The 18,941-nt window shown below is 40.5% G+C and overlaps 1 protein-coding gene across 2 annotated transcripts in view; it reads right to left on the bottom strand.

Annotated features, from left to right (window-relative positions):
* rttn (rotatin) overlaps positions 1-18,941 on the bottom strand; it is a 218,535-nt gene that overhangs the window by 91,297 nt on the left and 108,297 nt on the right. For both annotated transcript variants that reach the window (XM_041190273.1, XM_041190274.1), the window contains 5 exons: positions 14,675-14,771; positions 13,587-13,643; positions 10,333-10,527; positions 8,839-9,078; positions 2,496-2,640 (listed from right to left, as the gene is read on the bottom strand). In XM_041190273.1, the coding sequence (XP_041046207.1) occupies positions 2,496-2,640; positions 8,839-9,078; positions 10,333-10,527; positions 13,587-13,643; positions 14,675-14,771 (734 nt within the window). The remainder of the gene's footprint in view (positions 1-2,495; positions 2,641-8,838; positions 9,079-10,332; positions 10,528-13,586; positions 13,644-14,674; positions 14,772-18,941) is intronic.

Genomic DNA, 18,941 nt, shown 5'->3' on the forward strand with positions numbered 1-18,941 from the left:
ACTGGGCAAAGAGATATGTTTTGAGAAGATTTTTAAACAAGTGCACAGTGCAGAGATGCAGAAAATACAATGATCTCATTTTAATAATTCATCTCCTGATCTTACAAGTTCTTCATATTCAGATAGCCAAATGAAGTTTGAGAAGGTGGAGGCATTAACATAAGAGCATAAACAGCAGTAGGAGCAGGCCATCAACTCCAGTTATATGGAAATTCCAGCACAAAAATATCTTAATATTGCTGAAAAAAAACAAGTTGTTAAAACTTTTCATCTTGCACTCATCAGGACAAATGCAAGAATGCCAAATAACAAACGATCGCAGAAATTTATATTACAGAAAAAAAGTGTGTTGACTGGTTGGCAAGCTGTCTAATCATCTAAGGCATGGCCATGAAGAAAGCAACTCCCAAGGCTCTCAAATAATTCAAAAAAAGGTGTAAGGCTTGAACATATTTCCTTTGTTTGCAGAGAATGGGTCCCTGTGTATGAATGTATGTTATTTCTAGCAAGGGGAGCCATGTAACCAGCTCCACTGATTATCTTAAATTGGATGCTAATGTAGCTAGTGGAAGGTCTTGGGAGTGATGTCCACAGTTCCCTGAAGGTAGCAGGACATGTTGATAAAGGTGATTAAGAAGGCATATGGAATTCTTTCATTTATTAGCTGAGGCATAGAACACAAGGACAGGGAGTTAATGGTGGAGCTATATAGTTAGGCCACAAATTCAGTACTGGGTACAGTTTTGATCATCTCATTATAGAAAGGATGTAATTGCACTGGAGATGGTACAGAGGAGGTTTATGAGAATGCTGCTAGGGACTGGAAAATTGCAACAACTAGGAAAGATTGGACAGGCTGGCGTTGTCCTCCTTGGAACAGAGGAAGCCGAGATGAGATTTGATAGAAATGAACAAAATTGCAAGGGATAGAGTGGATGGGAAGGGCCTATTTACATATGCAGAGAGTTCAGTGAATAGAGGACATAGATTTAAAGTGATTGGTAGAAAGGTTAGTGGGGAGTGAGGAAAATCTTTTTCACCCAGAGGGGTTTGGGGGTCTGGAGCTCTATCTGAAAGGGGAGTAGAGGCAGAAACCCTTAAGTCACTTAAAATGTGTCTGGATATGCACCTGAAGTGCTGTAGCCTGTTGAGCTACGGACCAAAGGCTTGGAAATGGTATTAAGCTGGGTGGCTTGTTTCACAGACACACTTGAATAAGTGGTCTCTTTCGTGTTGTAAACTATGATTCTGTGATTAGCGCACTCAGGATTGTTCAGCAAGTGCTGCCCAATTGTGGAATCACATCTAACAGTAGACTTTTGGTTTGGGTTTCACAAGCGCTGTGCTGGTTGAGTATAGTCTGTACTCTGCCTGGATAATCAGTTTGAAATTTGGCATTTTTGCATTTGTCCTGATGAATTAAAGGCAAAAAGCTTTGGCAACATCTTTCTTTTCAAAAATATTCAAGCTCCGTACTACCAAGAAACATTTTAATTGGTCCAACTGGTCTATGTTGGGGTTTATGTTCTGCATAAGCCTCATTTAACAGTATATCCTATTCCTTTTCCTCCCATGTACCTATCCAGCTGCTTCTTTTCAGAAAAATGTGAGATATTTATCTCAGCTACTCCTTGTGGTAACAAGTTACACATTCCAACTACTCACTGGGTAAAGAAATTTCACCTGAATTGCTTACTGGATTTATTAGTGACTCTAATTTTGGGCCAGCCCACAAGCGGAAACATCTTCTCTACGTTGATCCTACCAAACCTCTTCATAATTTTCAACCACTAATTAGGTCAACTCTCAGTCTTTTTGTTTCTAGAGAAAAAGAGCAACAGTCTATTCAGCCTTTCTTGATAATTCTAACCACTTAGTTCTGCTATCAAGCTTGTCAATCTTTCTTTTACCTTTTCCAGTGCTCCTATATCATCTTTGTAATGTGGAGACCGTGGTATGTTAACAGAATACCTTCTGAAGACTGCTGAATAAGGGTGTGTTTGTTCCTTGCAAAGTTGAGTCTAACTGGCTAAACTAATGCAAAGTTAGCACTTGAATGGATAAGGAGTTGAGGAAACACAATTCAAGTAAATCCCATGTCTATCTGCAACAAAAGAAAAGATCTTTCAAGTCATTTTGGTCCTAATTAAAAGGTAGCAACAGGAGAGCAACCTCAATGACATTACAGAGAAAAAAAAATACCCAGAACCAAGAAAGATTGGTCAAGTTTTTACAGTGCAAGAGAAATACCTGAAAGATGATGTAATCATTTGTGCCCAATTTCACCAAATTCAGCAAAAGAAAATACGAACAGCTGTTCGCCTATGTAAAAAATGGCTGTCCTGAGTCCATTATCTTAAGGCCAAATGCCAACTTTGGCATTCAGCTGACATTATTGGCCATTCTGATGATACCGGATGCCCTTGATTGGATTAGAGCCATTTTGTATAGCATTAATTCATCTACATTGACTAGTAGCATTAATAATGTTTTACCTGTCTAAGTAGGAGCTCCAAAAGCAGATTTAGGTCCCGGATGTCCGGACTATCCCTTTGTGCTATCAATATTTTGCTCAGGAAAGCCACAACATCGGCCAGGAGTTTCTCATCTTCAACACAGGCTGGAAGAACTTGTAAAAATCTAGAACATAATTTATAATGACAGTAAAATGTCAACTAATGCAGGTTACCACAACCTGAGAGTAACATTTTATGCATGTGATTGTTATTTTTGAAATACTAGCTTTATGTAAATTAAGCAGGTAAAAACAAACCAAAAGCTGGATTTGAAATAATGAAAGACAGAATATAATTCCAACTCTTCAGAGTAATGTAATGGTTAATTCATGCACATTCTGTACGCACTCCATTTCTGACAGCTGCATACTTATTTTACCTGTACTCTTTTGCAATGCACACGTCACACTTAATTATGCAAACAAAAAGCTCTGGAACTAAGACATGGGTTCTTTCAGGTGTTATGTATATGCCTGGGAGAGGCAACGACCCACCACATTCCTATTCCAATTTGTCAGGGTAGTTTCATGAAGGAGGTGGAAAATATTGATTGAAAGAGAAATGCTGGCATTCACTTCCTACTCTGCCATTACTGCAGTTTCATCAGGATTTCAGCTTTGGTTTCATTGCTTTCAGTCTAACTGAAATGAGGAAAATCAAATTGGAATAAACTGCATATATCAGCGTTAATGCCAGTCGTGTTCCCACCTGAACGTCTGCATCTCTAGTACTTAGTCCCTCATTCTGGCTGCTCACACAAGCTGAACCTGACAGTGCTCACCCTGTGTCCTTTTTGACCGTAAACAGAACTTCAAAATCCACACCAAGACTATATCATCCCTTTTGATGCCACAACCACAACTGTGACCTACATAACAATATCTGACTAAATTCCTGTGCATGCTGAAACCCTCCTTCATAGGGGGATCGAGGAGGACCCACTGTCAAAAAATGGAAAAGCCCCAAACATTACATTGCTGTGGTGTTTCCATTCCTCCCTCCCTCCTCAAACAAAAAAAAAAAGAGAGGGAGAGGCAGTACCTTCAGGAATGCACCAGACCTGTGAGGGACACTCTTCTGAAAGTGGATTTTAAAAAAAGCAGCTGATGGGTGAGTAAATCCTGGTGAGTTTTTTTCTCAATCTATTAAAGTAATTAATTGCTTAATACTGAGGTAGGAGCTAAAAAAGTATAGAGTAGTACTGTACAAGTATAATTAGTCAAGAAGCAAGGTTCCTATCCTAACTAACATAAATAAGGCCCCGAGCTAGCGTATTTTTTAAGGGAGTAACGAGCTTAATCGAGAGGGACGTCATGGCAGGAGAACTCAGACCCGTGATATGCTCCTCCTGCAGGATGTGGGAAATGAGGGACACTTCCAGCGTCCCTGGTGCTCATGTGTGCGAAAGGTGTATCCAAATGCAGCTTCTAGCTAACCGGATTTTAGAGCTGGAACTGCGGGTGGACTCATTGTGGAGCATCCGCGATGCTGAGCAAGTCGTGGACAGCATGTTTAGCGAGGTGGTCATACCGCAGGTGAAGATTACACAGGCAGCAAGGGAATGGGTGACCATCAGGAACAGTAAAAGACTCAGGAAGGTAGTGCAGGAGTCCCCTGTGGTTATCCTCCTCTCTAACAGATATACTGCTTTGGATACTGTTGGGGGGGATGGCCTCTCAGGGGAAAGCAGCAACAGCCAAGTTCACGGCACCATGGGTGGCTCTGCTATTCAGAGGGGCGGGAGGAAAACAAGTGGTAGGGCTATAGTGATAGAGGATTCAATTGTTAGGGGCACAGACAGACGCTTCTGTGGCTGCAAACGTGAATTAAGGATGGAACATTGCCTCCCTAGTGCCAGGGTCCAGGATGTCACCGAGCTGCTGCAGGACAGTCTCGGGAGGGAAGGTAAACAGCCTGTGATCGTGGTACACATTGGTACCAATGACATAGGAAAACTAAGGGATGAGGACCTGCAAGTTCAGTACAGGAAATTAGGAGATAAATTAAAATGCAGGGCCTCAAATGTAGTAATCTCAGGATTACTCCCAGATCCATGTGCTAGCGAGAGCAGGAATAAGAGGATAGACCAAAGGAACACATGGCTGGAGATATGGTGTAACCGGGAGGGATTCAGATTCTTGAGGCACTGGGACCAGTTCTAAGGAAGGTGGGACCTGTACAAACTGGACGGGCTGCACCCAGGCAGGGCTGGGGCAGTGTCCTTGCGGGGGCTTTTGCTAGTTCTGTTGAGGAGTATTTAAACTAGTGTGGCAGGGGGATGGGATCCCAGGAGCAGGATCAGATAGGTCAGGTTCAGATCAGAAAAATGGAGGTAGAACTTTAGCTAAGGACATTGTGATAGACACGGAGTTACAGGAGAAGCAAAGTTTAAAAAGTGTCCAGCAAGGGAAATTGACGGGGTTAAACTGTTTATATTTCAATGCAAGGAATATTACAAACAAGGTAGATGAGTTAAGGGCACAGTTAGGCACATGACAGCAGGATGTCATTGCTATAACGGAGACCTGGTTAAAGGAGGGACAAAACTGGCAGCTTAATATCCCTGGTTATAGAATCTTCAGACACGATAGAGTAGGAGATGGAAAAGGAGGGGGGTAGCATTAATAGTTAAAGAATCAATTCCAGTTGTGAGAAGGGATGATATACTAAATGGGTCGACAAATGAGGATTTACAGATTGAGCTTAGAAATAAAAAAGGGGCAGTCACACTACTGGGAGTATACTACAGACCCCCAAATAGTGAAAGGGAGATAGAAGAACAAATATTTAGGCAAATTTCTGCTTGTAAGAACAAGAGGGCAATATTAGTAGGAGACTTCAACTATCCTAATATCAACTGAGATTCAAACAATATAAGGGGCACTGAGGGAGAAAAATTCATGCAGTGTGTCCAGGAAAATGTTTTCAATCAATCAGTGACAAACCCAATGAGAGAAGATGCAATTCTCGACCTAGTCTTGGGGAACGAAGAAGGGCAGGTGGGTGAAGTGACAGTTGGCGACCATATCGGGGACAGTGATCACAAGTCAGTCAGATTTAGGATTACCATGGAAAAGGACAGAGGTAAAGCAAGAGTAAAGGTCTTGAACTGGGGGGGAAGGCAAATTTTGCAGAAATGAGAAGGGACTTGGCTGAGGTGGACTGGACAGCACTGCTGGAGGATAAAACAGTTGAAAGCCAGTGGGAAGCACTAAAAAGCAAGGTCCTAATTGTTCAAAGCAGACAAGTCCTCTACAAAAATGAGTGGTACTGCCAAATCTAGATCCCCCCTGGTTGTCTAGAGGAATACAGGGGAAGATCAAATAGAAAAAGAAAGCGTACGATAGGCACAAATAACTAAGCACTGTAGATAGCCTAGACAAATATAGGAAGCGCAGGGACGAAGTAAAAAAGGAAATAAGGAAATCAAAGAGAAGGCATGAAAAAAGATTAGCAATACATTACATTATTGCTAAAACGTTAGTTAAGGAGAAAGTGTGACTTATCAGAGATGAAGATGGAAACTTGTTTGTAGATGCAGAGGCTGTGGGAAGGGTTTTAAATGAATATTTTGTCTCCGTGTTTACAAAGGAAAGGGAGGATGTAGATATAGTAGTCCAGGAGGAACACTGCGAGATATTGGACGGGATAGTCATAAAGAGAGAGAAAGTACTCATAGGGTTGAAATCCTTGAAAGTTGATAATTCACCAGGACCAGATGGATTGTTTCCGAGGCTGCTGAAGGAAGTCAGGGAGGAGATAGCAGATGCTCTGAGGATGATTTTTCAATCTTCACTAGATACAGGGGAGGTACCGGAGGACTGGAGAAATGCAAACATTAGTTCCATTGTTTAAAAAGGGATCAAAGGAAATGCCAAACAATTATAGGCCAATTAGCCTTATATCAGTGGTGAGCAAATTAGTCGAATCAATCCTGAGAGATGGGATTAACTGTCATGTGGAAAGGTATGGATTAGTCAGGGATGGTCAGCATGGATTTGTTAAAGGAAGGTCTTGCCTCACAAATTTGATTGAATTCTTTGAGGAAGTGACAAGAAGGCAAGGCGTTTGACAAGGTCCCACATGGCAGATTGGTCAGGAAAGTAAAAGCCCATGGGATTCAGGGTAATGTGGCAAACTGGATAAAAGGTTGGCTTTGTAACAGGAAACAAAGGGTAATGGTCAATGGATGCCCTTGCGAATGGAAAGTTGTCTCAAGTGGTGTTCCACAGGGCTCGGTGTTGGGACCCTTGCTGTTTGTGTTATATATTAACGATTTGGACGTGAATGTGGAGGGTACGATTTGGAAATTTGCAGATGACACAAAGATTGGCCAAGTAGTGGATAGTGTAGAGGATAGTCATTATCTCCAAAACGATATAGATGGGTTGGTGGAGTAGGTGGTAAAGTGGCAGATGGATTTTAACATAGATAAGTGTGAGGTCATACATTTAGGGAAGTCAAACAGTTACAGGGATTACACAATAAACGGGAATATACTAAGGGGGTAGATGAAGTGAGAGATCTTGGCGTACAAGTACACAAGTCCCTGAAGGCAGCAGTTCAAGTAGACGAGGTTGTAAAGAAAGCATATGGAATGCTCTCCTTCATTGGCAGAGGTATAGAATATAAAAGTAAGGATATAATGTTGGAATTGTATAAAACACTGGCGAGGCCACAACTGGAGTATTGTGTGCAGTTCTAGCCACCACATTACAGGAAGGACGTAATAGCTCTGGAGAGAGTGCAGAGGAGGTTTACAAGAATGTTGCCAGGGTTAGAAAAGTGTAGCTACGAGGAGAGATTGGATAGGTTGGGGTTATTTTCCTTAGAACAAAGAAGGCTGAGAGGTGACTTGATTGAGGTGTACAAAATTATGAGGGGAATAGATAGAGTGGACAGGATGAGATTGTTTCCCTTGGTGGAGAATTCTAGAACCCAGGGACATAGATTCAAGATAAGTGGCAGAAGGTGTAGTGGGGACATGAGGAAGAACTTTTTTTACGCAGAGGGAGTGGGTGTCTAGAATTCGCTACTCAAGTTGGTGGTAAAGGCAGAAATTCTAAGTTCTTTTAAAAAGTACCTGGATCTGCACCTTATGTGCTGTAAGCTGCAGGGCTATGGGCCGGGTGCAGGAAGGTGGGATTAGAAAGGGCACCTGGGTGTCCTCGGGCTGGCATGGACAAGATGGACTGAATGGCCTTCTTCTGTGCTGTAACTTTTCTATGGTTTTAAAGCTCAATATTTCTAGAAGCTCCACAGCAGCTGCTTGAGCACCAACCTACTTAAATGCCAAGTCATCCAGAACTCTACTTGTTGCATTCTAACCCACTCTAATTGCTGTATTCTGTCCTTGCTAACCTTCACTGGTTCCCCATGTCCCATTACACTTTAAATTCCTGATTTCCTTTAAAATTTTCCATGTTCTCATTCTTTTCTATGATCCCAGCCCCATATCTCAGCACTCAACATTGTTCTTCTATCTTTGGTTGACTATAATTTCGCTTCTCTTCGTTCCACCTGTACTGGTAGGTCCTATGGTCACCAGACTTTTACATTCTCCAACTTCCTAAAGCTTTATCATTTTGCCAACTCTTTCTTTACCTTCAAAAGCAATGTCGAAATACTTTACTTCAGCAGCATTTTTGATAACACGCAATGTTTCTTCTTCTTACTACAAGCGTCGTCCTACAACATTTGTTATGTAAAAGGAGTTACATAGTGTAAGCTAAAGTTCTTCAAGTACCTTATTAGAACTACATTAAAATTTACAAGACTCAATAGTTGATGGTACCTATCTTGCAACAAAAAAATAGAATGGGGCTTGAGGAAACAAAACTAAAATTGGTTGGTATGCATTCTGTTCACTAATGCCAGTGTTTCAGAAAATTTGAAATAAACAAAGCCCCCCCAAAAAAGTGTGCTTCAGTGATTCTTAAAGGTTCAAATTTATTATTAAAAACAAATTGTAAGGTTTTCCCAGGAACATTGTCTAGCACTGGTCCAATGACAGAAAATCATTTAGGCGCAGCCCCTTTTATTAGCAGTTAAGTGCACTTTGCAGAAAACTCAAGCAGTAACTTTGACTGTATTTATAAAGATATCTTGAAAATGAACCACTTGGAGAGATTAAAAATGATAGATAAGAATCTTGTTAAAAGACTGGAATAAACAATGAAGGTATGTACATATAACTGTTAAACGTCTTAGATATAGTAAACATAATTTGAAAATAACTAGCTACTAAGTAGCGAACAGATTGGGGCTCTTTTGTTGGGTAGCTACTAACTTTTGTGTTGCAGTTTTCAGTAATTGCACATACCTGCCCAGTGCTGTTTGCCATTCAAGGTGTTGTAATATAGTTATACTGCTATCGGTTCCTCGTTTCAAAGCTAGTTTGTCATTCAATAAATACAATCTCATTCTGGGAAGAGTAGAACTGACAACACCGTGAGAGACTGCCTGGGTGATGGAAGTGAGACATTCCCGCAGACCACTAGTAACATGGGTTGCTTGGAGCACAACAACATCAACAGGCAACAACTTCAGGTTCTCTAAAAATCTATAAAAGAAAAAAATATATAGACCAACAAATCAATGTGTCAAGAAGTCAGTATGTATTCAATCATAATTTCTAGCATCAATATTTAATGCACAGGGAGATCATGCACAGAACACTTGAACTCTATTTGGAAAGCAAATAATCAAATAATTTTAGGTGGAAACAATTAAACCATAATAGCAGTTTAAGGCTATTGGATGGCACAGCGTGATTTATTTAGGGCATTTTGGATTGGAATTATTATTTTGAAACTCTAATCCTTGCTGGGCTGCTGGTTTGACAAAATTTATGCAGATTACTGTACATTATTCAGGTATACTGGTTTGAGAAGTAGCATGTGTTTTTGTACAAGGCATTGTAATGACAACTCAGGAACGGTCAAAAAGTAACGATTTGAACTTGGTGGGTAAGTACACTAAACAATGCAGACCATCAATGTCAGAGTTTCAAGTTACTGGTCTCTATGGAGTCAGTCAATCCTGGTCCTGGTTCAATGATGTATTTATCAACAGCCAAAACAGTCAAGGGTTCCCCAAACTTATAGCTATTCAGAAATACCTGTTGGAAGACAATACTTGTAGAAAAGAAAACAAATACATTTGGCTCATTAGTTGGGCAGATTATCAGTGAGCTGTCCATGTTTACATACAAAGCATAGTCATGTAGATAAAAGTTAAGTAACAAATAGACCCCAGAACAAGTCACTGCTTTCAAAGAAGCCAACAGCAAAGAATTGGAGTGGATTAAAAAGTGACACCTTTTTTGGAGCACGGGTGGCTGGGCAGATGTTAATTCCATGCCAAAGGGCAGAGGAAATTGTATGAGATTAACTTTGTCTTATACATTGCTGGAGCAAATGCTTGCATTGTAGTGGGGTCCACTGTAATATAAGAATTACAGTCAATGTAACAATAATAGTTTTGCAACAAACTAAAGCATGTGAAGGTTGATGGTAACTTCATTTTCCAAATAAATGTCATCATTAGACCTGTGCATAAAACTCTTCAGAGAAAAATATGTTGTCTTTCTGAAGTCTTGGAATTGTGCTTTTTTCCAGAAGTGAGTCTTGTACCTATCTGACACCAGTTACTGCAGTTAAGATTTGCTCCAGCTACAATATCTAAGGCAATCAAAGTTAGTGTCCAGTACAATTTCCTCTGCCCTCTGGCATAGAGTTAACATCTGCCCAGCCACCCATGCTTCAAAAGCTGTTAATTTTGTATGTAAACATCTGCAGATTACTTCTATACTTACTCTGGTGATGTATCAATTCCTGGATATCCATTCTGATCTAGAATCTGATCAATCCCATGATACCATGCAAGATTCCAGGCTACTTTCAACATGTCTGACATAGGTTTTAAGGTCATAGGGTCTGAAGATGATGGAACCACAATACAGTAGGGACTCACAGCATGATGAACTGCCACTTTGACCATCAAGTTGTACCTTATCAAATTAAAACAAGTGAAACCATGAAGAACATGCCATAACAAACACAGTTGTTAGAAAACATCTACAGCAATTAACACCCAACATAGCTTTTCCAGTTAAGTTAGAAGAGTGAACAGTGAATTGTAACCTGGCTGCATTGTTGGATCTGACAGAATAAACACCTGATACATTTCCAATCAGGCATCTGGTCACCAAACACTAAAGTCATCATGCCAACAGTACCTAACTGCCAAAATGAGTCATTATGTTGGTGGCACTGGAAAGGTTAACAGCACAGATTTCTTTTCAAATATTAAACTAATAAACCATAAGTTTATTTCACGGTTAGATCCAGGTATTTACAACTTTTAAACTTGCATGCCAATACTGGACAGAGCAAATCAAGGAGAACGAGATTGGTGTAATGATATATGTTTTACAAAAGCATTAATGAAGTTCTTAAAAGACAAAAATATATTACTGTTTTATGTAAGCATAGGCTGCATATGAAAACAATCTCTAGTATATATATTTGTCCGTGTGTCAAGAATACTTGATCAAATGCACTTTACCCTGTTTCCATTTTGGTGCTGGGAAATGAAGCCTATGAGATGTGTTTAACTCCAATGAAATATTTTATAATATATATCCAGTACTAGATGAGCAGAAATTTCCTCCAATTAAATGTTGGGAAGGGTGAGGCCATTGTCTTCAGTCCCTGCTACAAACTTCTCTCTCTCATCACCAATTCCACTCCTTTTCACTGGCAACTGTATGAGGCTGTTTGCAAACTTGGTGTCATATTTGACTGAGATGAGCTTTCAACCACATACCGTGGTGTCACGGAGCCCTCCTGTTTCCACTTCTGCAACATAGTCCATCTCTGTCTGTCTCAGCTCTTTTGCTGTTGAAACTCTCATCCATACCTTTGTTACCTCTAGATTTGATTATTCTAATGCACTCCTAACAAGCACCCTCTACATTCTACCAACTGTAAATTTGAGGTCATCCAAAGCTCTGCTGCCTGTGACCTAACTCAACCAAATGCTGTTCAGCTATCACTCCTTTGCTCACTAACCTATTCTGGCTCTTGGTTAAACATTACCTCATCCTTTGTTTTCAAATTCCTTCATGGACTTGCTCTCTCCTTACCTATGCAATCTCTTCCAGCCCTTACAACCCACTTGAGAAAACTGTGCTCCTCTAATTCCAGCCTCCTTCACATCCCTAGTTTTATGTGCTTCACTATTGCTGGTGATGCCTTCAGCTGCATAGGCCTGAAGCTCTGGAATTCCCTCCCTTAACTTCTGTGCATCTCTACCTCACCTGTCTCCTTTAAGACGCCCCTATAAAACCTGCCTCTTTGACCAAGCTTTGTCATCTGCCTTAATAGCACTTTATATGGTTTACTGTCATATTTTGCTTTACAATGCCTCTGTGAAACACTTGGGACATTTTAATAAATTAAAGGTGTTATCTAAGTACAAATTCTTGTTGTAATGATATCCAAAGGCAGTGATATAAAAATTGGGAAATTCTTCACAATGTACTAGAATTTCAAGGGTGTACAGTAGTTAGTAATTTCCTCCAACTGACAGAAGAATATGAATTGTAATCCAAGACAATTGAGAGAAGCTGAAGGTTCCAAGTATAACGCTCAATGAATTCCTCAAAGATACACAAGACAAGTTTATAGATGGTGCATGTCTCAGGATCATGCTTCGTCCAGTCCACAAGCATGATCCTGGGCTTCCAGCCACCTGTCATTTTGATTCTCCGCTCACTTCCACTCTGACCTTGGCTTCCTGTGCTGTTCAATGAAGTTCAGATATAAGCTCAAGGAATGGCATCTTATTTTTTTTTGAGTTTGTAAAGTGCCTAATTAAAAGTTCAACAATTTCAGTTGACAATCTCTTCCCCCATTTTCTTTGGTGGTAACTGTAGGAGAGGATTCTGCTATGTCCGTTTACACATCTTCTGGACCATCTTTTGTTCCTTTCCTTGTCCTGCACCATCAACCCTTTTGTTCTTTCCTCCCAGTCCCCTTTCCGTGCCTCTGTACCTGCTGAAAACCTGTGACATCCCCAATTTTTTCCAGTGCTGACGAAAGGTAAATTGACCCAAAACATTAGGTTTGTTTCTTTCTCCACAGAGGCCATCTGACCTGCTGAACATTTCCAGAATTCTTTGTTTTATTTCAGATTTTCAGCATCTGCAGTATTTTGTGTCTTTTTTAAAAAATATACGTTTATAGACAAGTTTGATCCAGTGGTGACAGCTTTCCGTCTCATAAGATGATGGTTTGCGCCCTGGTCGTCGACTCAGTGTTAAGTGTCGCCTGGTGTGGCTCAGGAGCCCCACTCTGGAAATGACAGACTCTGCTGCATTTGCTGCAGAGAATAACAGTTGGCTGATAACATGCAAGATTCACTGGTCTCTGTTTTCTCTGGGCCCTCTTCTCAGCCAGCTGAGTTTATAGACAACAGCAGCAGCAAAAACAGAAAATGCTGGAAGAGCTCATCAGGCCTAACAGCATCTGTGCAGGGAGAGAAAGAGAGAGAGAGAGACAGACACAGAGTTAATGTTTCGTGTCCTTATGAGCCAGACGGACTCGAAATGTTAACTCTGTTTCTCCCGCCACAGATTCTGTTAGGCCTGCTGAGTTTTACCAGCATTTTCTGTTTTTGTTTCAGATTTCCATCATCTGCAATATTTCGCTTTTATCTTAGAGTTTATAGACAGGTTTGATTGACATTACTATAATTCAATTTTTCATAAATGCTCTTTATTATGTTGCAAGCTACATTTTAGAGTCAAGAAAATTGATTGAAAGAGGACTTTCGTAAAGCCATTTTCAACACAAAAATTGAACCATATCAAATTAACAGATTTTCATAACTTATCGCAGTTGTTTCTAATATATTGCATTTTTCTAAATAAAATGTTTGCAAATCAACTATGTGTCACATCAGGTCAAGATGGATGAAAATATGTGCACAGTGCTATGATGTTTTATATAGGTAAAAAGATGATACTAAAACATGATGACGGCAGAAGAAAGTGTAAAGGATTACCTTTGAGTTACAATAACAGGTAAGCTGAATGGAGGGGGAGCTGTGATGCTATCAGACCTGTTACAAGGACAGTATTATGGGTAAAGTAATCAATGAATAAAACACATCAACACAGTACAATGCAAGATCATTATTTTTTTTAAACTAACTCCCAACTGAGCACTGGACTACAAACATGGTCATTTTCAACAGCAGAATGTACCCTTTATATTAAAGCTCTAATTCAGTTCATACAGAAGTTACCACCCGTATCACATATACTTGCTTTATAGCAGATGAGAGATGTTATTAATTTGCACAACCCTTCAGTAAGTAATTTTTTTAAAAAAGTTCCAATAAGAGTGAGGGAGGTTTTGCTTTACTTTTAATAGTCAGTTTCAAAAAGAATGAAAATTTACAACAAAAAAGTATAAAATGTTAACTGATTTTCTTACAGCACAACAAAGGGGATTTTCATCTTGTGTGATTTGTCATTTTCAGCTGTCTAAGAATATAGCCCAGGGAGATTTGACCCATGAATATTTGAATGAGCCAAAAAAATGTCAAAGACTAATTAAAATCTCTCCAGAGTACTAAAATAAAGCAAAAAGTTAGACATGACATTTACCAAACCCAGTCGTTTAAATTGAAATTGATAGCAAATATACACTGGTTTACACAATAATACCCGATAATTTATAAATATTAGTTCAAATATTAAACATCTTTGTCTTTCTCTTAAGTACGACACTAAGAAAATCATTTTAAAATTAGCACTTTAAATTACGAGTGTATATTATATTGTTCAAAACATGACATTTTACTGAAACAGAAACAAAAATAGCTGGGAAAACTCAGCAGGCCTGACAGCATCTGCGAAGAGGAATACAGTTAAAGTTTCGAGTCCGTATGACTCTTCATCAGAACTGTTCTGATGAAGAGTCATATGGACTCGAAACGTTAACTGTATTCCTCTCTGCAGATGCTGTCAGGCCTGCTGAGTTTTTCCAGCTAATTTTTTTTGTTTCAGATTTCCAGCATCAGCAGTATTTTGCTTTTATGAAATTTTACTGGTTCAGTATTGAAATTGACAACTTGTTTTGTCTTACCAAGAATCTATCCTGGCTACTTCATCAAACAGCAGTAGAGTTAGTAAAGCTGCTACCTCAGCAAGAGTGCCTTTGTCTTTCTGTAAAACCAGGGATACTGAATGGACAAGAAAAATAATTTACAAGTTTCTGGAATAACATCATACATGAAACAAGGTGCAAGGTTATCTTTTGAAATAGTAATCGTCCCAATTCAACTTAACTGCTGGTATTTCTCACATGCATTCTGCTGGCCTAATGAAGCATTTTGATGTGTGTGATGTCATAATTATAATTTTACAATCTAATGCAAATCATGTTATAGGAACCAAGAAACCAAGGTAAAAGTTAACAAACTGAATTCAGTCAATTTTAAGACAACTTTTTTCAATCTGAAGTATAATTGCTAGTTGGATTATTGTCACAAAAGGTGTGCTCATATGACTACTTACACCATAAGACCATAAGACATAGGAGCAGAAATTAGGCCATTCAGCCCATCGAGTCTATTCCGCCATTCAATCATGGCTGATAAGTTTCTCAACCCCATTCTCCCCGTAACCATTGATCCCCTCACCAGTCAAGAATCTATCTATCTCGGTCTTAAGTACACTAAATGACCTGGCCTCCACAGCCCTCTGAGGCAATGAATCCCATAGATTCACCACTCTCTGGCTAAAGAAGTTTCTCCTCATCTCTGTTTTAAAAGGTCTTCCCTTTACTCTGAGGCTGTCTTACTCGGGTCCTAGTCTCTCCTACTAATGGAAACATCTTCCCCACGTCCACTCTATCAGTATTCTGTAAGTTTCAATCAGATCCCCCCTCATCCTTCTAAACTCCATCGAGTATAGACCCAGAGTCCTCAAACATTCCTCATATGTTAAGCTTTTCATTCCTGGGATCGTTCTCATGAATCTCCTCTGGACCCTCTCTAGGGCCAGAACATCCTTCCTGAGATACGGGGCCCAAAATTGCTCACAATATTCTAAAAGAGGTCTGACTGGAGCCTTATAAAGCCTCAGCAGCACATCCCTGCCTTTATATTCTAGTCCTCTCGAAATAAATGCCAACATTTCATTTGCCTTCCTAGCTACTGACTCAACCTGCAAGTTAACCTTAAGAGAATCCTGGACTAGGACTCCCAAGTCCTTTGCACTCCAGATTTCTGAATTCTCTGCCCATTTAGAAAATAGTCTATGCCTCTATTCTTCTTACCACAGTGCATGACCTCACACTGCCCCACGTTGTATTCCATCTGCCACTTCTTCGTCCATTCTCCTAACCTGTCCAAATGCTTCTGCAGCCTCCCCGCCTCCTCAATACTACCTTTCCCTCCACCTATCTTTGTATCATCTGCAAACTTAGCCAGGATGCCCTCAGTTCCTTCATGTAGATCATTAATGTATAAAGTGAAAAGTTGTGGTCCCAACACTGACCCCTGTGGAACTCCACTAGTCACCGGCCACCATCCTGAGAAGGACCCCCTTATGCCCACTCTCTGCCTCCTGCCAGACAGCCAATCTTCTATCCATGCTAGTACCTTGCCTCTAACACCATGGGCTCTTATCTTACTGAGCAGCCTCCTGTGCGGCACCTTGTCAAAGGCCTTCTGGAAGTCCAACTAGATAACATCCATTGGCTCTCCTTTGTCTAACCTACTCATTATCTCCTCAAAGAATTCTAACAGATTTGTCAGACATGACCTCCCCTTGATGAAACCATGCTGACTTTGCCCTATTTTACCATGCACTTCCAAGTATTCTGAAATCTCATCCTTAATAATGGATTCTAAAATCTTACCAACGACCGAGGTCAGGCTAATCGGCCTGTAATTTCCTGTCTTTTGCCTCACTCCCTTCTTAAACATTACATTAGCAATTTTCCAGTCCTCTGGGACCCTCTCTGACTCAAGTGATTCTTGAAAGATCACCACTAATGCCTCCACTATCTCTTCAGCTATCTCCTTCAGAACTCTGGGGTGTAATCCATCTGGTGATTTATCCACCTTCAGACCTTTCAGTTTTCCCACTTTTGCCTCTCTCTTACCCTTTATATATCTAAAAAACTCTTGCAATCTTCTTTTATATTACTGGCTAGTTTACCCTCATATTTAATCTTCTCCCTCTTTATTTCTTATTTAGTTGTCCTCAGTTGGTCTTTGTAAGCTTCCAGATCCCCTGGTTTCCCACTGCTCTTTGCCACATTGTATGCTTTCTCTTTAGCTTTTATGCTGTCCCTGACTTCCCTTGTCAGCCATGGTTGTCTCGTCCTCCCTTTAGTATGTTTCTTCTTCCTAGGGATGAATTTTTGCTGTGTCTCCCAAATTACTCCCAGAAACTCCTGCCATTGTTGTTCCACAGTCTTTCCTGCTAGGCTCATCTCCCAGTCAATTATGGCCAGCTCCTCCTTGCCTTTATTCAACTGTAATACTGTTACATCTGATTCCAGCTTTTTCCTCTCAAATTGCAGGGTAAATTCTATCATGCATTCTGCTGGCTTAATGAAGCATTTTGATGTGTGTGATGTCACAATTATAATTTTACAATCTAATGCAAATCATGTTATATGAAACAAGAAACCAAGGTAAAAGTTAACTAACAGAATTCAGTCAAGTTTAGGAGCGCTAAGACAATTTTTTTCAATCTGAAGTATAGTTGCTAGTTGGATTAGTGTCACTTCCTCCTAAGGATTCCTTCACCTTAAGCTCCCTTATCAAATCTACCACATTACATATCACTAAATCTAGAATTGCCTGTTCCCTAGTGGGCTCCAAAAAGCCATCTCGCAGACATTCTACAAATTCCTTTTCTTGGGATCCACTACCAACCTGATTTTCCCAGTCTACCTGCATATTGAAATCCCCCATGATCACTGTAACCTTGTCTTTCTTACACGCCTTTTCTATCTGCTTATGTATCTTGTGCCCCACATCCTGATTACTGTTCGGAGGCCTGTACATAACTCCCATTATGGTTTTTTTACCTTTGCGGTTCCCCAACTCTACCGACACAAATTCTACAACATCTGACCCTTCGTCATTTCTTGCTATTGACTTAATTTCATTTCTTACTAACAAAGCAAACCCACCCCCTCTGCCAACCTGCCTATCTTTTTGATAGGATGTATAGCCTTGGATATTTAGCTCCTAGTCCTGATCCTCTTGCAGCCATGTCTCCATGATGCCCACCACATCGTACCTGCCAATTTCAATCTGCGCCACAAGCTCATTTACCTTATTTCGTATACTGCGTACATTCAGAAACAACACCTTCAGTCCTGTATTTCCCGTACCCTTGCTCATTGTCGTTCCTTTTTCTGATGTGCTTGAAGTTAGATTCCTAGCCCTTTCCAAACACTCTGTCCTATTTTGTGTTCTGCGGACTTTAATAGCCTCTCCTGGGCTCTCCTTTCTTTTCAGTTTTTTCATAATTTTCCAAGAAGTTGAATCCACCCCCCACCCCACACGCTAACCTGCTGCTTTGTTTTCCATTAGTCATACTTCTTGGAGTTTTACCATTCCCTCCCCCCACTTTCTAGTTTAAAGTCCTGTTGACCACCCTGTTTACCCTTTTCTCTAGAGCATTGGTCCCAGATCTGTTCAGGTGGAGACCATCCCAACGGTACAGATCCCTCCTGTTCCAATACTGATGCCATAGCCCCACGAAATGGAACCCCTCTTTCCCGCACCATTCCTTTAGCCACGTGCTTAATTCCCTTATTCTCGTGTCCCTATAACAATTGCATGCAGCTCGGGTAGTAATCCGGAGATTATAATCCTTGGGGACCTGTTCTTTAATTTAGTTCCTAGTTCCTATAATCCCCAAGCAGGTCCACTTTCCTAGTCTTACCTATGTTATTTGTCCCGATGTGGACTACAACAACTGGATCCTCCCCCTCCCTCTCCAATATCCTTTCAAACCGGTCAGAGATGTCCCTCACCCTGGCACCGGGCAGGCAACATACCAAGCGGGACTCTCGATCCTGCTTACAAAGGATGCTATCAATTCCCCTAATTATAGAATCCCCTACAACTACCACTTGTCTTTTTGCTCACCCCTCTTGAATGTCCTCCTGTGCCACGGTCAGCTGGCTCATCCTCCCTACAGCCCCGTTCCTTATCCATAAAGGGAGCGAGTACCTCGTACCTGTTGGATAAGGTCAAGAACTGAGGATCCTCTGTTCCTGAACACAGGATCCCTCTACCTGCCTCACTTGCAATCATACCCTGCAGACCCTGACCACTGCCCGAACTTGAGGTACTACATGTTCAAGAAAAGTATCACACTTT

The sequence above is a fragment of the Carcharodon carcharias genome, chromosome 6 (assembly GCF_017639515.1).
Source record: "Carcharodon carcharias isolate sCarCar2 chromosome 6, sCarCar2.pri, whole genome shotgun sequence".
Lineage (NCBI taxonomy): Eukaryota > Metazoa > Chordata > Chondrichthyes > Lamniformes > Lamnidae > Carcharodon > Carcharodon carcharias.